Source organism: Bos grunniens, chromosome 13 (genome assembly GCF_055505025.1).
Source record: "Bos grunniens cultivar Pamir isolate PY7600 chromosome 13, Bosgru_T2T1.0, whole genome shotgun sequence".
NCBI classification, from domain to species: domain Eukaryota; kingdom Metazoa; phylum Chordata; class Mammalia; order Artiodactyla; family Bovidae; genus Bos; species Bos grunniens.
The window spans coordinates 16,147,656-16,166,657 of record NC_141177.1 but is presented as its reverse complement, the minus strand read 5'-3'; the positions used below and the strand labels follow the sequence as shown (position 1 = coordinate 16,166,657).

At 37.8% G+C, this 19,002-nt stretch overlaps 1 protein-coding gene across 14 annotated transcripts in view; it reads left to right on the top strand.

Annotated features, from left to right (window-relative positions):
* The window catches only part of RALGAPB (Ral GTPase activating protein non-catalytic subunit beta), a 93,680-nt gene that overhangs the window by 43,859 nt on the left and 30,819 nt on the right, over nucleotides 1-19,002 (top strand). For 4 of the 14 annotated variants that reach the window (XR_015139048.1, XM_086331872.1, XM_086331873.1 and 1 more), the window contains 10 exons: nucleotides 931-966; nucleotides 2,193-2,394; nucleotides 5,137-5,304; nucleotides 5,820-5,934; nucleotides 6,295-6,442; nucleotides 8,209-8,273; nucleotides 9,492-9,621; nucleotides 11,428-11,561; nucleotides 14,605-14,787; nucleotides 16,102-16,253. Coding sequence is in view for 13 of the 14 variants with exons in the window: in XM_086331872.1 (XP_086187998.1) it covers nucleotides 931-966; nucleotides 2,193-2,394; nucleotides 5,137-5,304; nucleotides 5,820-5,934; nucleotides 6,295-6,442; nucleotides 8,209-8,273; nucleotides 9,492-9,621; nucleotides 11,428-11,561; nucleotides 14,605-14,787; nucleotides 16,102-16,253 (1,333 nt within the window). In the remaining variant the exon portion in view is untranslated. The remainder of the gene's footprint in view (nucleotides 1-930; nucleotides 967-2,192; nucleotides 2,395-5,136; nucleotides 5,305-5,819; nucleotides 5,935-6,294; nucleotides 6,443-8,208; nucleotides 8,274-9,491; nucleotides 9,622-11,427; nucleotides 11,562-14,604; nucleotides 14,788-16,101; nucleotides 16,254-19,002) is intronic. The other 10 variants (XM_086331875.1, XM_086331882.1, XM_086331878.1 and 7 more) reach the window with 5 other exon arrangements.

The following is a 19,002-nucleotide window of genomic DNA, read 5'->3' as shown; positions in this document are numbered from 1 at the left end:
AATTTTATGACCCATGTTTATGTTTATTGTATTATATTTTCTAGATTGAGTTAGTCATATATTTATTTTCACTAAGATATAATTCTTTTACAGTGTAACTTTTGAGTATCAAGCTGTTGACACTAAAATCCCTGAATCCAGAGTGGTTCAACCTGCTGCTTCCTTGGGGGGCTTGCTTAAAGGGAACTTACAAATCTTCCCACTCTATAGGGAGTTTTTAACAGCTTTGCTCATCCTCTCGTGCCAAAAGATAGAAACTAAAATTCACATCGTATGTGGGCAACTAATTCTTATTTTCAACTCTTAACCATTTTCCTTGGTGGAGAAAGGATAGCAGCTCTTCTTCCCCGACCTTGTGTTCAGAGATGAGAAAATCTGTTGTATTACTCAGGAGATAGGAGGTGTCCAGACAGTTGAATGGGTTAGAGTCCTTTTGGGTCCTGCTTTTGAGGATTTGGGGGTGGTGGAAAGTTGGAGAATACTAACTCTATTAATCTGTTTTCTAAGTACTGGCTGCCATCAAGGAATTCTGCCATGTAGTTCACCTCTAACTTAAAATGTTTGCTTCTATGAACTAGTTAGCTTTAGATATACATGACAGTACACGGTGCTTTGTAAATGTAACATTGAGCTGGGAAGGGTTAATGAACTAAAATTTTAATGCACGTTATGGGCAGTTCAGAACCTCAATTCTTTGTAGTTATGTAATTTTCTTCGTTCATTGTTTTGCATGATACAAAAATCATAATTTTGGATCTGAATGCACAGTTTCCTGTTTTTGAACTAGCTTGTTGTATCATAAAGCTTTTAACCTAACTTTTAAAAAGCTAAAAAGCTTCTAAACTTATTGTAAAATTTCACCATCTTTAAAGTATTTTATAATTACTGCTGTCCTTTGATTTGTTTCCATTTATTTCTATTATCTTGCAGCATCTTTTATCCAAATTCTTCTTTCTTATAAATCTTGTAAGTAGGAACCAGAAGCTTCTCCTTAATTGCAGTCATGTTTTTATTTTTTTCATAATTCCATTAAAATTTTTGATTGTCATTGTCTCTTGTAGTTTTTGCACTTGGGAAGAAAAATACTTTTCTGTGTTTTGAATGGGGAAGATTGTTGGCAAAAGCAAATTAATCTGCCTGAATCAGTCCCATTATTTTGTACACTAGTCTGGTCATGTCATGAATTCCAGGATTTTGCACTAACTGTGTTTTGGCTTTTTTTTTTTTTTTTTTTAATTTAAAGCTTAAGCTTATTTTTTTACAGATTTAGTGTTTGATTTGTATGCATTCTGCATGTAGTGTTTTTCAAATGTATTATTGCTGGATACCTTATTCAGGACTAAAAATGGCTCATGGGAAGTTGCATAAAGATTTGTGCTTGACTCTGCATTCTGTTAAATCTATTACTATAAAATAAACATTTCATGTAGAGTGATAAAAGATTTCAGAGTGACTTTCACTACACAATGAAATCTTTTCCTAAAAACGCGAGCAACTTTCGAAGGGCTTCTGTTTCAGTGACAACAAATGACCATGATAATCTTTCTTACCCAATCCAATTTTCTGATTTATCAACCTCAAGTTAGCTGCTGTCTGTGGTTGTTAAAATTCATTCTCATTTTGCTTGGTTGAGCAATTCTTTGGTGTGTGCTTTGGAGTTGGGTGGGTGGTGGGAACGCTCTCTCTTCCTCCCTACCCATTCTGTCCTTACCTTGTCCTCTCCCTGAAGTATACACCCTGGCATGGGATGACCCATTCAGTTATGATGTCTGTCTGGGGTAATGTGTAAATTGCAGCACCTATTTTTTTTTATTGTTTAAGCATCACTTTTATCAGGAGAGGAAAAAACAGAATAAGTAATAGAAAAGCCAAATTCTGTGTTATATATCTGTATGTGTGTGAATACAGATATATATAAATGTACTCTGCTAATCAAAAATTCAGTTGAAAAATGCTTCTTGTTGAATCTGTTAACTGACAGTACCACTATAAACTAATTGTTACTCCTTTTCAAAGAAGATTTCAGAGAGCCCTTTAAAAAAAAATTAAGACCTAGTTGCCAAACAAAAGCATTATTGGATTCTATTCAAGTAGCTATTTAATGACACCAACATTTGATCTTTGTGTCCAGGGTCCCATGAGCCTTTTTGCATATCAACAAATATAATAAAACCCTCCTTTTTTCTCCCCAGCCATTACAACACAAGCTAGCATGGAGTTTCGACGGAAAGGGTCACAAATGTCCACAGACACCATGGTTTCCAATCCTATGTTTGATGCAAGTGAATTTCCCGATAACTATGAAGCAGGAAGAGCTGAGGCTTGTGGGACACTGTGTAGGATTTTTTGTAGCAAGAAGACTGGAGAAGAGATTCTGCCAGCTTATTTATCCAGGTCTTAGAATTTTTTTGTTTATTTTTCCATTTGTATAGTTGTGATAGTGAAAGTCTATTGTAGCATGGCTTGGTAGGCTGAATTGATAAGTAAATGTTGGTTTTAAATACCTGCAAATGCATGTAAGTAATTGAAAGTTTTGCTTGAATTCCTTTTTACCTACCGTACTAGATTTTATGAGGACCCCCAATACATCTCTTTTATTTTAGAAGTATTTATTCTAACTTGTTGACATTTAATAATTATAGAGAGATTTGGAAGGGCCACACTCAATTTTTGATACATGTTTTTTGGCCACAGTATTAGACACTATAGATGATCCAAAAATGTTAGCTGTCAATCCTGCCTCTAAGGAGCTAATTTTCTCAAGCAGAACCATGTACACAGTAATACCAATCCAGCAGCAATAGGAAGTTGGCAGGAGAGAGACACAGATAAAGTGCTATAGGAATTCAGAGGAACAGCAGCATACCCTTGCTCCAGAGGTTCAGGAAAGAGTACAGAGAGTTGGATGATTGTGCTGGACTTACTAGATGGCTAGTTACTTAGACTAGCAAGTGTTAGCAAGTTGAATGGGGTCATTCTATCCAAATCTGTGCCTTCAGCCAGTCTTTTTGAATGTCTCTGCCATCCATTCAGTTGCTTATGCCAGAAACTTGCTGTCATTTTAGGCCTCTCTTCTCTCCCTCTGTATCTTTAGGTGGTCAGCCGACTCTTGCCTTTCTTCTACTTAACCCTCTTTCTAATCTCTCCACTCTGTCCCCACCATGACACTTCAGGTGTCACTTTTTCCCTAAATTAACTGGTAATGGCCTCCTATTTTTCTTGACTCTCTTTTGCCCTCCTCAGCTGATCTTTCACACAGCTGCTGATGTGATGTTAGAAAGAACATTCAGGTGTCTGTGTACATACTAAATTCTCAGGAGAGAAGATTAAACTGACTCAGAAAAAGTAGAGAATATAGGTAGAAACAGAATGGTACATGCAGGGAACTAATCAGGAGTTAATAATAATAAGCTGTTGACTTTAATGGAAACCCCTCTTAATGTGACTTAAGCAAAAGTTTGAGAAACTCGTGCTATTTAATATGTCTAAGATCAGGACATGCAGCAGGGTCTCACAAAGGGCAGGAACCAGGGGTTAGAAAGTATTCAGGGACCAAAACACCTTTCTTCCTTTCTGTTTCTCTGTCGTCATGGTCTTCTAGAACTGCCTCATTCTTCTGTTATCTGCATATCAATTTCTTACATTGTAGTGTGCTTCTAAGTTCCAAATTTCCATGGCCTTTGCCTTAGTGACACAAAGGCCAATTATTATTCTGATTCCCAATTTCAGATTCCTGGGAAAGAGGATCTGATTAATCAGCTGTCTGCCTCTAATCTGATCAGCTACAGCTGTGAAGGTGGTTCATACTGCATACAGGCACCCCTTGTGGGGGCACATTTCTTAGGAGGGAGACTGTGGGTTGGGGTGGTACTCCATACGGTGTCAGTAGCAGTAAGGGAGAAGGCTGTGACCATGAGCCTTCCATCTGGCCCATAAGATCGGATGGGTGGTAGTGTGATCAACCAAAGAACAGATGCGTGAGGGGGCCGAGGATGGGCTTAGTGTTGAAGCTGTTGAATTTGAGGTGCCTGTGGGTTATTTATCAACAGATATTTATAAAGTTCCTACTTTGTGCCAGACACGGTGCACAGGGAGTTCTAGAGTCAGACACATGCTGTCCTCAGGTCTCCAGTGTGCTTTTGGCTAATGGATATGGAGCTAGAGACTAATTCGACTATGTTTGCTGGCTTGTGTATTATTTAACCAGACTAACAGCTTAGAGAACCAAGGTTGTCAGCCTGGGGAACACTAGTATTATGAGGCATGTGGAATAAGATTTGTTAAGGGAACTAGCCATAGACATCAGAGAAGAATAAGAGAAGGGAGTGCTCAAAAGGTTGAATGCTTTCAAAAAGCAGAGTAAATTAAGAGTTAGACGTGTCTTTTGGATTCAGCAGTTGAGAGGCCACTGGTTATTTGTTAGAACATGTTTTTAGTTGAGTTCCAGAGAGAGAAGGTAGATTGAAATGCATTGAGCAATAACCAGGAGGTGAGGAGTTTTGTGGAGAAAATGCCTTATGTAGTTGAAGAGTATACCTATATAGTGTCTCTTGAATGATAGAAGTTTGAATGCTTAGTTCTTTGGGGTTAGGGGAGGATGTTGAAAGTAAGGTACACTTTAAGTACATTCCTAAAAGGATTCTTACTCAGGGTGACCTTCATATTGTGCATAAAGGGTCAGATGAGGTTTCTTTCTTTCATCGTGCCCCCCAAATAGTAGGGGAGTGGGAAAAGACACAACACACTTTTTTTTCAGGAATTTTGGAATACTGCAAAATTTTACTGACATGAAATTTAATTTGGTAATTCCTCCAGTTTATTGATAATTACTGCGGCCTTTTGTTTTTAGTTACTTCATTTGCAGGCACCTGTAACTTTGAGTTGCAAAGCTTAATTAACACTGCAAGAAAGTGTAATAAACATGAATCTCTGTTGTTTTTTTTTTTTTTTGATTAAGAAATATAACTTGGTTCTTAGTGTATTTGATTCTGAATTGTTCTAACTTTCATTAATGCCTTTTAAAGGATAGAAGTAGAAGATTGGAAATAGAATTTAAGATGACTATGTAGAAAATATTAGTGATTATGAAAACAGTTGACCAGCAGTTTGTTTAAAATTTTTTTCTTGCTTTCCTAGATTTTACATGCTTTTAATTCAAGGTTTGCAGATAAATGATTATGTGTGCCATCCTGTCTTGGCCAGCGTTATTCTAAACTCCCCTCCTTTGTTCTGCTGTGACTTGAAAGGGATTGATGTTGTGGTTCCTTACTTTATTTCAGCTCTTGAAACCATTTTGCCTGACAGGTAAGCTTTCATCCTGTGCTAGTATGTCAGTTGTTGGTTTTGGCCTGGTGTATTTTGGTGCTTCCTGCCCGGTTTCCCAGTTTCTCCTGTCCAGTGGTCTTCGTAATCCAAGGGCTCTCAGGCCACATTAAATGAGAGTTAGAGCATCCAGACCCACCTTTTCCCTGAACTCCTTCAGTTCTGATTTGTCCATGGGTGTGTTGAATCCTTTCTGGCCTGGTCTAGAGCGATAAGAGTAGCCCCAGCCCATAAGTCTTTTGTAGCATAGGCCTGATATTTTAAATTAATCCATCAGATTCTAGTTTAATTTCCTAACAGTTTAACAGTGCGATTCTCTCTCCCAAAAAAACAAATTACAGAATATAAACTCAGTGGAAAGTAGTTTCTGCATTCTCTGTAAAACCAAACCCAGTATTTGTATTGTGAAAAATTAGCGTAATATATATTTGGCAATAGCTAAAAACATACTTGAGTTCAGAAATACTAATAGCTTTGGTTTTTTTTTTTTTTTGCAGAGAGCTCTCAAAATTCAAAAGCTATGTAAACCCAACAGAACTGAGACGATCTTCCATTAATATCCTGCTTTCTTTGTTGCCCCTCCCACATCACTTTGGCACAGTCAAATCTGAGGTAAGGTTTTATTAAAGTTTTTCGTATTCTGTATGTTTTGTGTGCTAATTCAAGTCAATATATATTTTTAAGATGGAACAGGAACTTTCTTAAAAATTTCAGATAATTTCAGCTGAATCAGCAAAGTTAATTTGTGAAGGTATTCCTTCTGTCACTCAGCCATTCTACTATTTCACGTGGTGAGAGCCTGGTGTGTCTGATCCCCTATGTTGTGTAATAGATTTAGCACGGTGGCTACTATCAGTCAGACTGAAAGCCCTGCTCATTGGACTGATCCTCCCTTTGTCCGCTGTAGCAGTTCCTACAGGACTGTAGTGTGCCGCAGCAGGTGATATTAAATGTTATTTGTTTCTTCCGCAGGTAGTCCTGGAAGGAAAGTTTAGTAATGATGACAGCTCTTCTTATGATAAACCAATAACTTTTTTGTCACTGAAGTTGAGACTTGTGAATATACTAATAGGTGCCTTGCAAACGGAAACGGACCCCAACAACACTCAGATGATACTAGGTTTGTGTTCACATATTTTTTCTGCAAGTGGAAACCCAGATGCTGTTGTTGATCTCAGGCATCTTGAGGCAGGGGGTCAGTGATAGGAACCTAAGCGAAGTACAGCCCTACTTAAATCTTAATCAGAGGCAGAATTGTTTGCTCTTAAACATGAAAAAAATTTGAAGAGGTGAGATGAGGGAAGGAACGCATCAGTTGTCTTGGTAGGTCATGTTGGCTTAGTTTTTTGTGTGTTCTTTGTTTTTCTCTTCTGCCCTTGCCCTTCCTCTCTCCTTGTGTCCCCTTTTTCTCCCCTTTCCTCTCTGCCATCCTTACTTCTACTTCTGCCTTTTCCTCCTGCCCGTTAGTACATGCAAGGCTATTTGGAGTTGGGTGTAATTGTGGAAGTCATGACAGAACCTGCCAAAAGGAGATTAAGGAGTAGCTGTTTCTTCCTCCTCCCTTTTCCCTTATTGTTTCCTATTGGTTTTCTAATCATACTGTTTTGAATGACTGTTCATCATTATGGCCACTTCTATATTTTAAACCCTTATCACCTCTCAACTTGGTTACTGCAGCTGTCTCTTACTGTACTTTTTTGTTTTTTAATCAAATCCAAGGGCGTGGTCCTAGGTACAGGTACTCTGAGGAGAAAGAAGCAAATTGCACAGCTTTTATCCTTGAGCAAGTCTCATTGCAGAGATTGAAACACCTTCACAGAGTACTCAGATAACAGCAGAAGGCAGTGCTGATTGCATGTCATGTTGGATGTCTTTAGTGTTGAGAGAGGATAAACTGAAAGAGCAAGGAAACTTCGTAGGGGAAAGTGGAAATTAAATTGGATCTTAAAGGGCAGGATTTGAATAGGCACCAGTGAGGTTAGGATTTCATTTCAGGAGGGGAAACAGCAAGGCTGGAGAATTTATGGGGACAGTAGTGGTTGGAGTGGGCCCCGTAATTATAGTGTGTTATGCAGCAAGAAGGGAGAATACATAGAAGAGTAAATCCTTCATTTTGGAAAGGAGTTTAATAAACAGAGGTTAAATCTCAATATGAGAGAGCCTCCACGTTGTAGATTTTTAGATTGTTCAAAACACGTATCACTTGAAATCAGATAATTTCTACAGTTGATGGAGTATTTAGTTCTGCTTTATCCTTGTTCTGTGGAAGCTCCCCTTGTATGTTCCAAGGAAGAGTCAGTTGTCACTCTTGCATAGTTTGGCAGAACTATGTCTGTTCTTTCTATCCATAGTGCATGGGCGCACTCCCCCACTGGCATGAGTAGAGTGCAGGGTTCACCATCTTGTTTCTTTACTAGTTTCTAGGGCTATGAGTTCTTGGTGATAAATACATGCAGCTTGCCTTCAGAATATGCAGTGGGCAAGCCCTAAAAGCATTCTTAAAAAGCAGTTGGTCAGAAAGATATAGCTGTGGATTTTCACTTTGTTATTTCATACTGAAAAGATCAGAATCTGGTTTTAAAATGTTCCATAATATTTTTCTTAGTTTATATTACCCTTGAAATTGAGATGTTTACATCTAGTCTTTTACACCAATTTAAAAATTGGTCATGTTTTTATACAAAACAAAGTTTGACGTTCAGATTTATTTTAGAAAAATGTCATTTTAAAATTTGGGGGGCAGATCAGAATTAGGTCATTTTATCTTATGGAATTTCCAGGAATACTCTGCTAAAATCATATTCTTGTCTTTGCTGTTAATTGAGATATTTTGTCCATTTTCATATTCTTGTCATGTATTTAAATGTATTTTTTTTGCTGTTTCAGGGGCAATGTTAAATATTGTTCAAGATTCAGCACTTTTAGAAGCCATTGGTTGCCAAATGGAGATGGTAAGAAGCATACAACATGTAATTAGTCAGAGAATATCAACTTCTGTTTTTATGTAAATTATATTCCAAAATATCTGTCCTTGTGTTCTTAAAGGCATTTGTTTGTAGATTCAGCTCATTGATTCAGCAGGTCCTTTTAGAAATATTATCTGTTTTGAAGTTTCTTACCTTTCGGTGTCTCATCACGTCCCTGAGAGATTCTGCAGGAGAGAAATTCCAGCTAAACAGTGTCTTTACTCCTGGACAGTATTTACCTAAAGCTTTTATGTCTTTTGCTGTGTTGGTGAATTGGCTTGAATAATCAGAAAAATTCCCATACTCTGTGACTCCTTGTATCTGTAGTAGATCTACTGTTTGCTGTAAACAGCATCTAGTTTATCCTTTTCTATCTCAGCTGCTCTTTCTGTTCCTCTAGACCAAAGTTTGAAGGTTTCCCCAAAGCACCAGTGCTTCTAAATCAGAAGTACTTTCCAGAGACTCCAGTGCTCCCTACTTCTGTCTGCAAGATGTGTGATCCCTCTACCTGGAATAGAGGCAGGCAGTTGGTGGGAGAGGAATTAACCGAGTATACTGGGGTGAGATGAGTGGATGCAGGATGGGTGATCAAATTATTATTAAGGAAATTATGTTCATGTCCCAGTAGGTGGCTAATAACAGTCATCTTACATGGATAAAATGAATTGTGTTTGTAGGGGAGATGAGGGAAGTCTTTAGCAGATACCTTCATTAGCTCCTGTACATATAACAGTTGATCTTTATCTATCTATATATATATACTAATATATGCTATATATACTAATCATATATTTATTATTTATGTATTTTATGTAACATTGGAAAGTTACTGTTATTTGTTTATTTGCATTTTGTTTTTTAAGATGTATTCCTATTCTGAAGTTTTGCTTGGGAGGCACTAGGGTATTTCTTTACAGACCCAGAACCATTAACTATTGAAGTCCAGTGAAGGTGGAAAAAGTCTGATCCTTTTAAACAGCAGCAAAGACGATTCCAGAATGGGCAGCCTCTAATCATCAGACCCTTGATACCACCAGTAAATGGTGTTTATGTAAAAACACCACAACAGTTTTAATCCTTTGTCAATTTTTATCTACGTTTCAGTTTGTGCTATTTAGCTGGCATGTTCCATTTTACCAGCATGGCTTTTAGTAATTGACTTCTGTCCATATTTGCATATTTGATTCATTTTTTTTTGACCAGGGTGGTGGAGAAAATAACTTCAAGAGTCACAGTCGCACAAATAGTGGTATTAGTTCAGCGAGTGGTGGAAGCACAGAACCCACAACTCCTGACAGTGAAAGACCTGCTCAAGCTCTCCTGAGAGATTATGGTAAGCCATGTTTAGTTTAGTTTAGTTTTATTTTTTAATCTAAAGTTGTAGAAAAACTTTTAATGCCCAGCTATATAAAACAAGCAGAGAAATTTTAAACTAGATTTTCATATTCATGATTTTTATGTACTTAATATAACAGAGAAGCTATTAGTCTAAAACATTATGAAAAAGAAAACAGATCTTTTAAATTTAGCGCTACAGTTTTTAGTAGTTAGATTTTGGATAGTTTCTTAGATTTTATAAGTGATTTATAGGAAACATTTCTGAATTTTGTACCAGGCGCTAGTAATTCAGAATCAAATAGGATTTAGGCATTGCCTCAGAGTCTAATGGCAGAATCAGTCAGTATTTCAGTTTTTGCAGTGTCATGAGGATGGGTAATGGTTTATGCATTAGATGGCAACCCAAAGGAGTCTGCCTTTGTGTTTGAAGCCTGTATACCCTATATCTAGTTAGATTCTTCAGTCACAAAGAGTAAGGAAGCATTTGCAAGTAGAGCATCCTATTCATAATGTCCTTTACCGTGGCCAGTTGCTTTCTGGGTTTTGTTGAGTTTGTGGGTGCCTTTATGTTTTTATGCATAAATACTAGTGGTGTATTGAATCTAAGATTATTAATCCAACTAGATTGGAATGAAATCTAGCTTCTTAGATGGAGTTTAATGTTTTAATCATTTGGAGAGTTTATAAGCCCAGGAGTCCAGGCATGTTTCAGTGATTTAAGTTTGCTATAAATATCCTTCAGCTTGTCAGATATATAAGGTCATTATGTGGCTATTTAACACATTTAAATATTGCATTTATGAAGAAGTTATTTAAATCGTTATTTTATTCATTATGCTTGTGTTTAAATATAGGTGAAAATTTGTTTATTTTTCCTGCTTCTAAGACACGTTTAAACTAAAGAATTTTTGCATTATTATATGTGTTCTAATATAAATGTTCGAAGTGGTTATTGTTTGTTTCAGCATTTTGAACTGGTGTTAGTGAGTTCTGCTTGTAATGTCATAAAATAGTTTTTACTAAGAAATCCAGATTTGTGTTAGTGTTGCATGAATGTCTCTCTTTAATGATCATTCCTTTTTCTGTTGTCACTGCCCTCTTTCTGATAGGATCGACAGGTATAATGTCCCTAAAGCTTCCTTTATAAATTCAATTTAGTTTGTCCTAATTTATTATTAACTGACTAGTAATTACTTTTAAATATAGAATTGGAGGCTACATAAAAACACAGTAACTTGATTATTTAATTTTTTAAGAGTATTAAAGTTGTCTCAGAGAATTAAATGTTAAAGTTTGCTTAAAAAAGCATTGCATGTGACTTTTGACAATATGAACCCTGAAAATAATTTCAGCAGATGCTTTAGGATAATTCCCAGCATCTGAAGAGATTCTGAAATTTGAATTCCTTGCTCTATAAAATTCTAAGGAAATAATTGATAGCCTTTTGATTTTTTCATTGTTTTTTTTTTAAATGTAACTCTGTGAGTTAATTTGGAAATGTTGAGATTTATACTGTTATAAGAATGATATTGAAGCTTTCAAATCCCAGTGGATGTCTGTATGAGAGTACCTGAGCTGGGAGCTAGAAGCTGCTCTGGTCCAGTGTGTGTGCCCTGCACACCATTGTTCAGTCAGGCTCAGCTGCTCAGGCCAGTGGGGCGGGGAGCATAACACTGTGTGGGTGCCCGTCATGCTCACTGTGGCTGCTGTGGTCTGTGCCTAGTGGAATGCTGTGCTTCTCGTTACTAATGCTTAGTTGTTTTCCCTCCCTGTGGGATGTGGCATTGGGGTTATATCCTAGCTCTTAATACAGATTCAGCTGCTGGGCTCCTGATTCGCAGCATTCATCTCGTCACTCAAAGACTCAATTCCCAGTGGCGGCAAGACATGAGCATATCACTGGCAGCTCTGGAGCTCCTCTCTGGACTGGCAAAGGTGAGATGACAGTCCCTTTATTTTAGCCCAGCAGCCTTGGAGTATGGCTCTTTTTTCTGTATCTCCTGACCCCTTTCATGTCGGTGTTGCAGTCTTGATTATACTCATCACAGTTGATATCCAAAGTGTGCAAAAATGAGCCTCCAAGTGAGATTTTACAAAATGATCTTTACTTTTCTGTTTAATAGGGTCAAAGAGTGTGAATGATATTTTTGCTGTTAGATGATAGGAAACATTTCAATACTTGCTCTTTATTTGCACATAATGATAGAACACCGGTTGATTTTGTGTTTATTCATAATACCCTTAAATTTTCAGCATGACATTTTGTGCCATTATAAGATCATCAATCATCTAATTTTAACAAATAAATACAGATTTGGCAACGAAAGAACAACTTATCCTAAAATACACCATTTGGGCCTACCTGTGACTCTTCCCATCTTCCATTATCAGAGATAAATGAAAGTTGGCTGTACTTTCAGATTTCTTTCCCAACTGTTTATCTATTTTGTGGAACCTTAGAGTTGGGTGTCCATTTGCATTTCTCTCTCTCTTTTTTTTTATTAAAGTGAAATTCACATAACATAAAATTAACCTTTTGATGTGAACAATGCAGTGCCTATTAGTACTCTCACAGTGTTGTGCAACCACCCCCTCTTTCTGGTTCCAAAGCATTTATCACCCCCAAAAGAAACCCTGTACCCATTTAGCAGTGTTTCCTGATCTCCCTTTCCCCTTATCTCTAATAACCACCAGTCTGCATTCTCTCTCTGTGGATTTACCTATTCTAATATTTCATAGAAATTAAATCATATAACCTGTGACCATTTGTATGTGGCTTTCTTCACTAAATACGTTCTTGAGGTTCATTTATGTTGTAGGAAAAAGTCTCAATCTCATTCCATTTGTGGCTAAATGATATTCCATCATATTTGTGTACCAGTTTGTCTATTCATTCCTCTGTAGCACATTTGAGCTGTTTCTACCTTTTGACTCTTGTGAGTAGTAGTGCTGCTGTGAGCATACATGTACATGTGTTTATTTGAATGCCAATTTTCAGTTATTCTGGTTATATAACTAGGAGGGGAATGGCTGGGTCATATGGTAATTCTGTATTTAACTTTTTGAGAAGCTGCCCAACTGTTGTCCTCAGCAACTGAATCACTTTACCTTTCCACCAGTGATGTAGGAGGGTTCCAGTTTCTCTGAATCTTCACTAGCATATAACTATTTTCATATCTGTAAAATAGGCAGGATCATCTTGTGTGTAACATCTGGTCATGTGAGGATGAAGTGAAATGAAATACGTAGAACACTTTGTAAACACAAAGGTGATATACACGCATAAGGTGATGTTGTCTGAGATGGTAAACTTTAAGCCCTCATTTTATAGATGAGGGGACAGGTGAGCAGAGGCTGTGACTTACCTGAGTCATGAAAGGCAAAATAGACAAGAAAACCTGAGGTGTTCTCACCACCACTTAGAGCTTACCTTTACCTCAAAGATTCTCAAGCATAGATGTAATGGCCATAGTTTTGTGAGGAGCAGTTACTGATATAGGAGGTAAGAACAGCCATTTGTGCAACGTGCAGGACCACATGGTTTTTGAGAGCAAGGTACTGTTGACTGTGACCGTCAGTACCCTTGCAGTAGTAAGGAATAATTAACCCTAAATGGAGTGCTGTCTAGACCTCCCAAATCATAAAGGGCTGACACTACCTGATTTCATGACTTGCTATAAAGCTGTGGTAATCAAAACAGTCTGGTATTGGAATGGATTAGATAACTAGATCCGTAGATAGAGCGGGGAGTCCAGAAATAGATCTGCGTGTGTATGGACATTTAATTTTTGACAGAGGTGCCATGATAATTAAAAGGAGAAAGGATAGTCTTTTCGTCCAGTGGTGCTAGATCAGATCTTCGTATACAAAAAGAGAGAGAAAGGAATGTTCAATGGTGTAACCATTTTAGAAAACAACCCCCTGGAGTAGGGAAAGGCTACCCATTCCAATATTCTGGCCTAGAGAATTCCATTGGGGGCTTAAAAAATGTGTCCATTGGGTCACAAAGAGTTGGACACAATTGAGAGACTTTCACTCACACTTCACAGGTCCTTAAAAAACTAAACATACACCTATCATATGATCTAATCAGTCTGCTCCTAGGAAGTAAGAGAGCATAAACTCTTACAAAGTTTTATACATAGCACCTTTATTTGTAATACTCAGGAACTGGAAAAAATCCAAATGTCTAACAGATGACTGGATAAATTAATTATGGTGTAATCCATATAATGGAATACTACTCAGTAGTAAAAAGGAATGAAAAATTGATATACACAAGACTCTGGATAAATCTCAAAACAATTCTGTTGAGTAAAAGAAGCCATACTCTCCCCCCACCCCAAATAGTACAATACTCTACGATTTTATTTATATAAAACTATAGAAAATGCAAATTAACCTATAGTGACAAAAAACAAATCGGCAGTAACCTAGGGAGGGGACAAAAAGGAGTAGGGGGAAGTTTTGGGTTTTTTTCCTGGGGAAGTGTTATAAAGGTTCATGAGAAGATTAAGGGGTAATGATTATGTCTACCATCTTGATTGTGGTAATAGTTTACAGGTGTATACTTAGTCCAAAATTTATCAAATTGTACACTTTAAATATGTGTAGTTTACTATATGTTAATTATACCTCTGGACAGCTGCATAGAACTTTGTAGCCGATAGAGCATCATTATGGGGTGGGTTAGGGGGCTTAAAAAAATGTGTACATGTTCCATTGCCAGCTCTTCTTGTGATCTATGGCAGTCATGAGTAGTTGTACCCCAGCAGTTTAGGTTTTAGAGCATGAAAAGGGATGCTAAAATGAAATTTTACTGTTTTAGGGTTTGAAAAATGCCCTCTCTTTTTATAGAGTGTATATGATAGTACATCTGAAATATTATATTCTCAGAAAGGCTGGGCCTCCGTGTAGAGGCTTTGAAATTGGTACGGTGGTTCCTGGCTAATTGTGTTCACCAAACGAATATGCTCAGGTGAAGGTGATGGTTGACTCTGGAGACCGGAAGCGAGCCATCAGTTCTGTGTGCGGCTACATTGTGTACCAGTGTAGTCGGCCAGCTCCTCTTCACTCCCGGGACCTGCACTCCATGATAGTGGCAGCTTTTCAGTGTCTCTGTGTCTGGCTGACAGAGCACCCCGACATGCTTGATGAAAAGGTTAGTTTACTAGGTATTAAAACAGAAAATAGGAACCAAAATGTATATTGGGAAAATATCTTTTAAAAGAGAATATCTAAATTTAAATCCAATATTGCATACTTTAAGCTGAATATAACTTGTTATATTTCAGGAGAACACTTATCCTATTGAGTGTAACTGAAAAACTATCATCATGCTTATATAGTTGATCCTTGAATAACATAGGGTTGAACTGTGTGGGTCCACTTACATGCAAATTTTTAAAAAACTGTAAATACTATTACATGATTTGTGATTGGTTGAACCCATGCATGTGAAGCTGTGGATAGGGAGGAACTGCATATATGGAGGGCTGACTTTAATTTATATGTAAAACAGAAAAAAAAAAAGAAAAAATAATTTATATGTGGATTTTTTTATTGTACTGGGGATCGATGCCTCTAACTCCCATGTTGCTCAGGGGTCAACTGTATTTGATTGCAGATTAACCCATAGAGAAATTCTTTGAAAGATGGAGCTTTGGATAATTTATCTGCAAACAATCAGGATTGTGTTTTCTTGAAAGGATGGTAGCCTTGAGATGGCCAGAAGGTACTTTGGTCACCTATCATTAGACCAGAAAGGGAAGTTGATAACCAGGCTGCAAACCTAGAGAACACCTTGTTCGTAAAGGTTGCTTGTAGCTAAAAATTTCATTTCACAATGTTTCTTTCATTTTAAGTAAACGCAGATTATCTAGGCTGCTTTCTCTTACCATTGTAATACTTTTCTTATGGGAAGACAGTTATAAAAGAATGCATAGTGTAAATAAAAGAAGAGATATCAGGCTTATTGGAAAATTATACAGAGCTTTATGTAGTTTATAAAAATAATACCATTGGTTAAATCTTAGTCATTTGCATGATGACTTATAGCATTAGGATACCAGAAATTGTTTTAAAAGTATACAGGTTAAAAAAAAACAAAACAAAACAAAAAAATGAAAGTATACAGGTTTAGCAGAATTACTGTTATATCTCTTTCAGTTATCTTTCACAATTTATAGTCCATGATAATTTTATAAGAATGGTGACTGATAAAATTGAAGTGAATTTATCATTACTTATTATCTAGATCTCTTAATACTCAAATTTAGATCTTTAAAGAAAAATTTGAGGGGGGGGCAAGTTTATTTAATTAAATTATTATGAAGTTAATATGTACCTACCAAAGAAAATGAGAAATTAGAGTCCCACCACCAAAACACAACCAATATTGACCCTTGGATGTATTTCCTTGTCTTCTCATAAGATAGATGTATTACAAAAACTAATCTGCTTTTCCTTTTTCTAGGATTGCCTTAAGGAAGTGCTGGAAATTGTGGAACTGGGTATTTCAGGAAGCAAGTCCAAGAACAGTGAGCAAGAGGTCAAGTACAAAGGTGATAAGGAGCCAAACCCTGCCTCTATGAGAGTAAAGGATGCTGCTGAAGCCACCCTAACATGGTATGAAAGTGACGTCACAGGGATTGTGTCTAGGAGTTAGACAGGATTAGATGTGATCCTGTATTGTTTCATCTCCTCCCCAGTTGTTCAACATTAAGTGACATAACCTGATTTAGCATACTTTTTCTCCAGAAATAAAATGGAAAAGAAACTGTCTTGTTCTTTTGGACCAAAGAAACCAGGATCTTGAGGCTAAAAGTTTGGGTCCTTGTTTTTCTATGCTGGCTGACAGTAATTCAAGTCATATCATGTTAGAGCTAGAAAGGATCTTGGAGAGCCTTACCCACACCCTCACTCTGATGGCTGAGTCCAGAGATTTCGATTACACCATTACCTCTTCTGCTTTCCAGCTTAGTGGTTTTTATTCTGTGCTACACCATTTATATTACATATTAGAGGTTCATTCAGCCAAAACTTATAAACATCCTCTTACGAACTAGTAATAGAATTGTAAAAATAAATCAGGTTTAGTTTCCACACCCAGAGAGCTTCTAGTCCAATAGGGAGGAATAAGATATGAACACAAATATCTGTAATATTAGCTGGAGAATAAATGCTCCAAGAGAAGGGGTACATATGGAATGCAGGTGTGTTGGAAGAAGGGAGTGAATACTTTCAGATTCAGGGAAGTCAGATTCCTGAGGAAAATCACGTTGACCTGACTCTCAGAGAATGGATAGTTTGAGCTATAAGTCAGATTGCAGGGGTGGTTACGGCAGCAAGAGAAAATTCCTATTTCAAGCATTTGGTAATGAAGGGACGGAGACAGGTTGGTATCTTGAAAAAGTAGCAGAGAGAGTTGAAAGTTTATGTTTGGCCGGTTAGTTAGCAGAGTAGAAAGAGGGAAGAAAGGCAGTTTATTGACTGAAAGAGACAGATGGAGAAGATTGGGTAGAATTGGTACAGTTAGGAAGAAGTGGCTTATGAAAGGGTAAGTGTGGACAAGGATCCAGAAGAACATAAGAAGCAGGGAGGAGGAATGTCAGATCATATTGAGTTGGCTCATCTTGGTCTTCTTAGTAAAAGTGGTAAGACAGCTTGTGGGCTTCCCTGGTGGCTTAGCGGTAAAGAATTTGCCTATAATGCAGGAGACAGGGATTTGATCCCTGGGTCACAAAGATCCCCTGGAGAAGGAAATGGCAAGCCACTGCAGTATTCTTGCATTGGGGAATGCAATGTACAGAGCAGCCTGGCGGGCTACAGTCCATGGCATCTCAGCAGAGTCAGATACAACTCCCTGACTACACAAGAAGACGGCTTGCAGAAGATTTGTATGCAAATGAGCCTTTTCCAAGAGAACTTGGGGCATGCACAATAAAGTTGGGTTTATTTCTGTTCTTCATGGGCTTAGGTTATTCAGTAAAGTTTTAGAAGCATGCTTGCTTTAGTTCATTCCTGCTCACTGTGCTGATGCTGGGCTTTCAGTGACTGTGGAGGTTTGGCTGATAGCTGGAAAATCAGAAAAATGTGATTAATTACTAGAAATAATTATTAAAGTCCAGAGAGAAGACCATGTATGGTCTGGGGTGGACTTAAAAAGGTTATTAAAAACTAAGATCTGATGTGTACCTTGAAGAATAAAAGGGATATGGAGAAAGGGGGAAGGATATTTCTCACTGGGACTCTGCATTATATAAAAATAAGTTTGCTCCATCCTAGCCTGTGGATGGGACATTCCATTGAGAGTATGATTGGCAGCAAGGTTTGGATATAAGCCCAGAATGAGCAGAGAGTCATGCTTGTAGCCCTCAACCTAGGCAGGAGTTGTCTAGGTGGCTCATCTTATCTCTGCTGGCAGCTCTACAAAATGCCTCATGTCTTCAAGAGGGCCCTAAAGAGCCATCATGAAACATCCAAAACCAATTTTCTCTGTTCCCACACAGTTAGAGCTTTGTGTCAGTATCATGACTGTTTTCCAGCTATGCAAACTCAAAATTTTGACTCTTTCTGTTTATCTCTGTTTTATCTGTCTTTCCCCATATAAACTCAGTGACCAAGTCTGGTAGAATTTAATTTTGAAAGTATTTCCTCCATTCCCTCAGACCTCAGCATCCTAGTCCAGGCCCTTCTCACTTTCTGTCTGATTTCCCTGTTTTCAATCTCTTACTCTTTTCGTTTTGCATTCTGTTACTGAACTCATCATCTTAGATACTGTGCTTATTCTGCTGTGTGAGTGATTGAAAACAGAAGATTTCTGTTTATTGCCATATGCTGTGAAATTTTTGGTCTGGTGTTCAAGGCCCTCCTTGAGTCCCCACTCAAACTGTGATCTTTCCTAGCACAATCCTTCTGCCCCAGCTGGCTGGCCACTTGTGGCTGTGAACTGCACGTGTTCATACCTGTCTGTCTGCTTCCCCTGCGTTTCTCTTGGCCACATCCTCCACTGTTAGCTGCTCACATCACATCTAGCTACCTCTGTGGAACCTTCTTTGATTACTCTGCTGCTTTTCCACACCTCTGTGTTCATTCAGTCTGACCCTGCCACACTACATGAATTCTATGGTGTCATGATCACACCTGGTCGTATTTGATACGTGGTAGTCTTAGCTCCCCACCCTGGGTAGAGGCCCCATTTCCCTTTTTACACCCCTCACAGTGTGAGCACACAGGAGATAGTTACAGAATGCAGATCAGCTTGTTGGTGGTTTTCCCCTTGCTGTATAATATACATTAGGACTCTTGGAAGTCATTTCAATAGCCCCTCTGCTTAGTCATTTTTAAGAGTTATTTACCAAGTTATTTAGTCTCT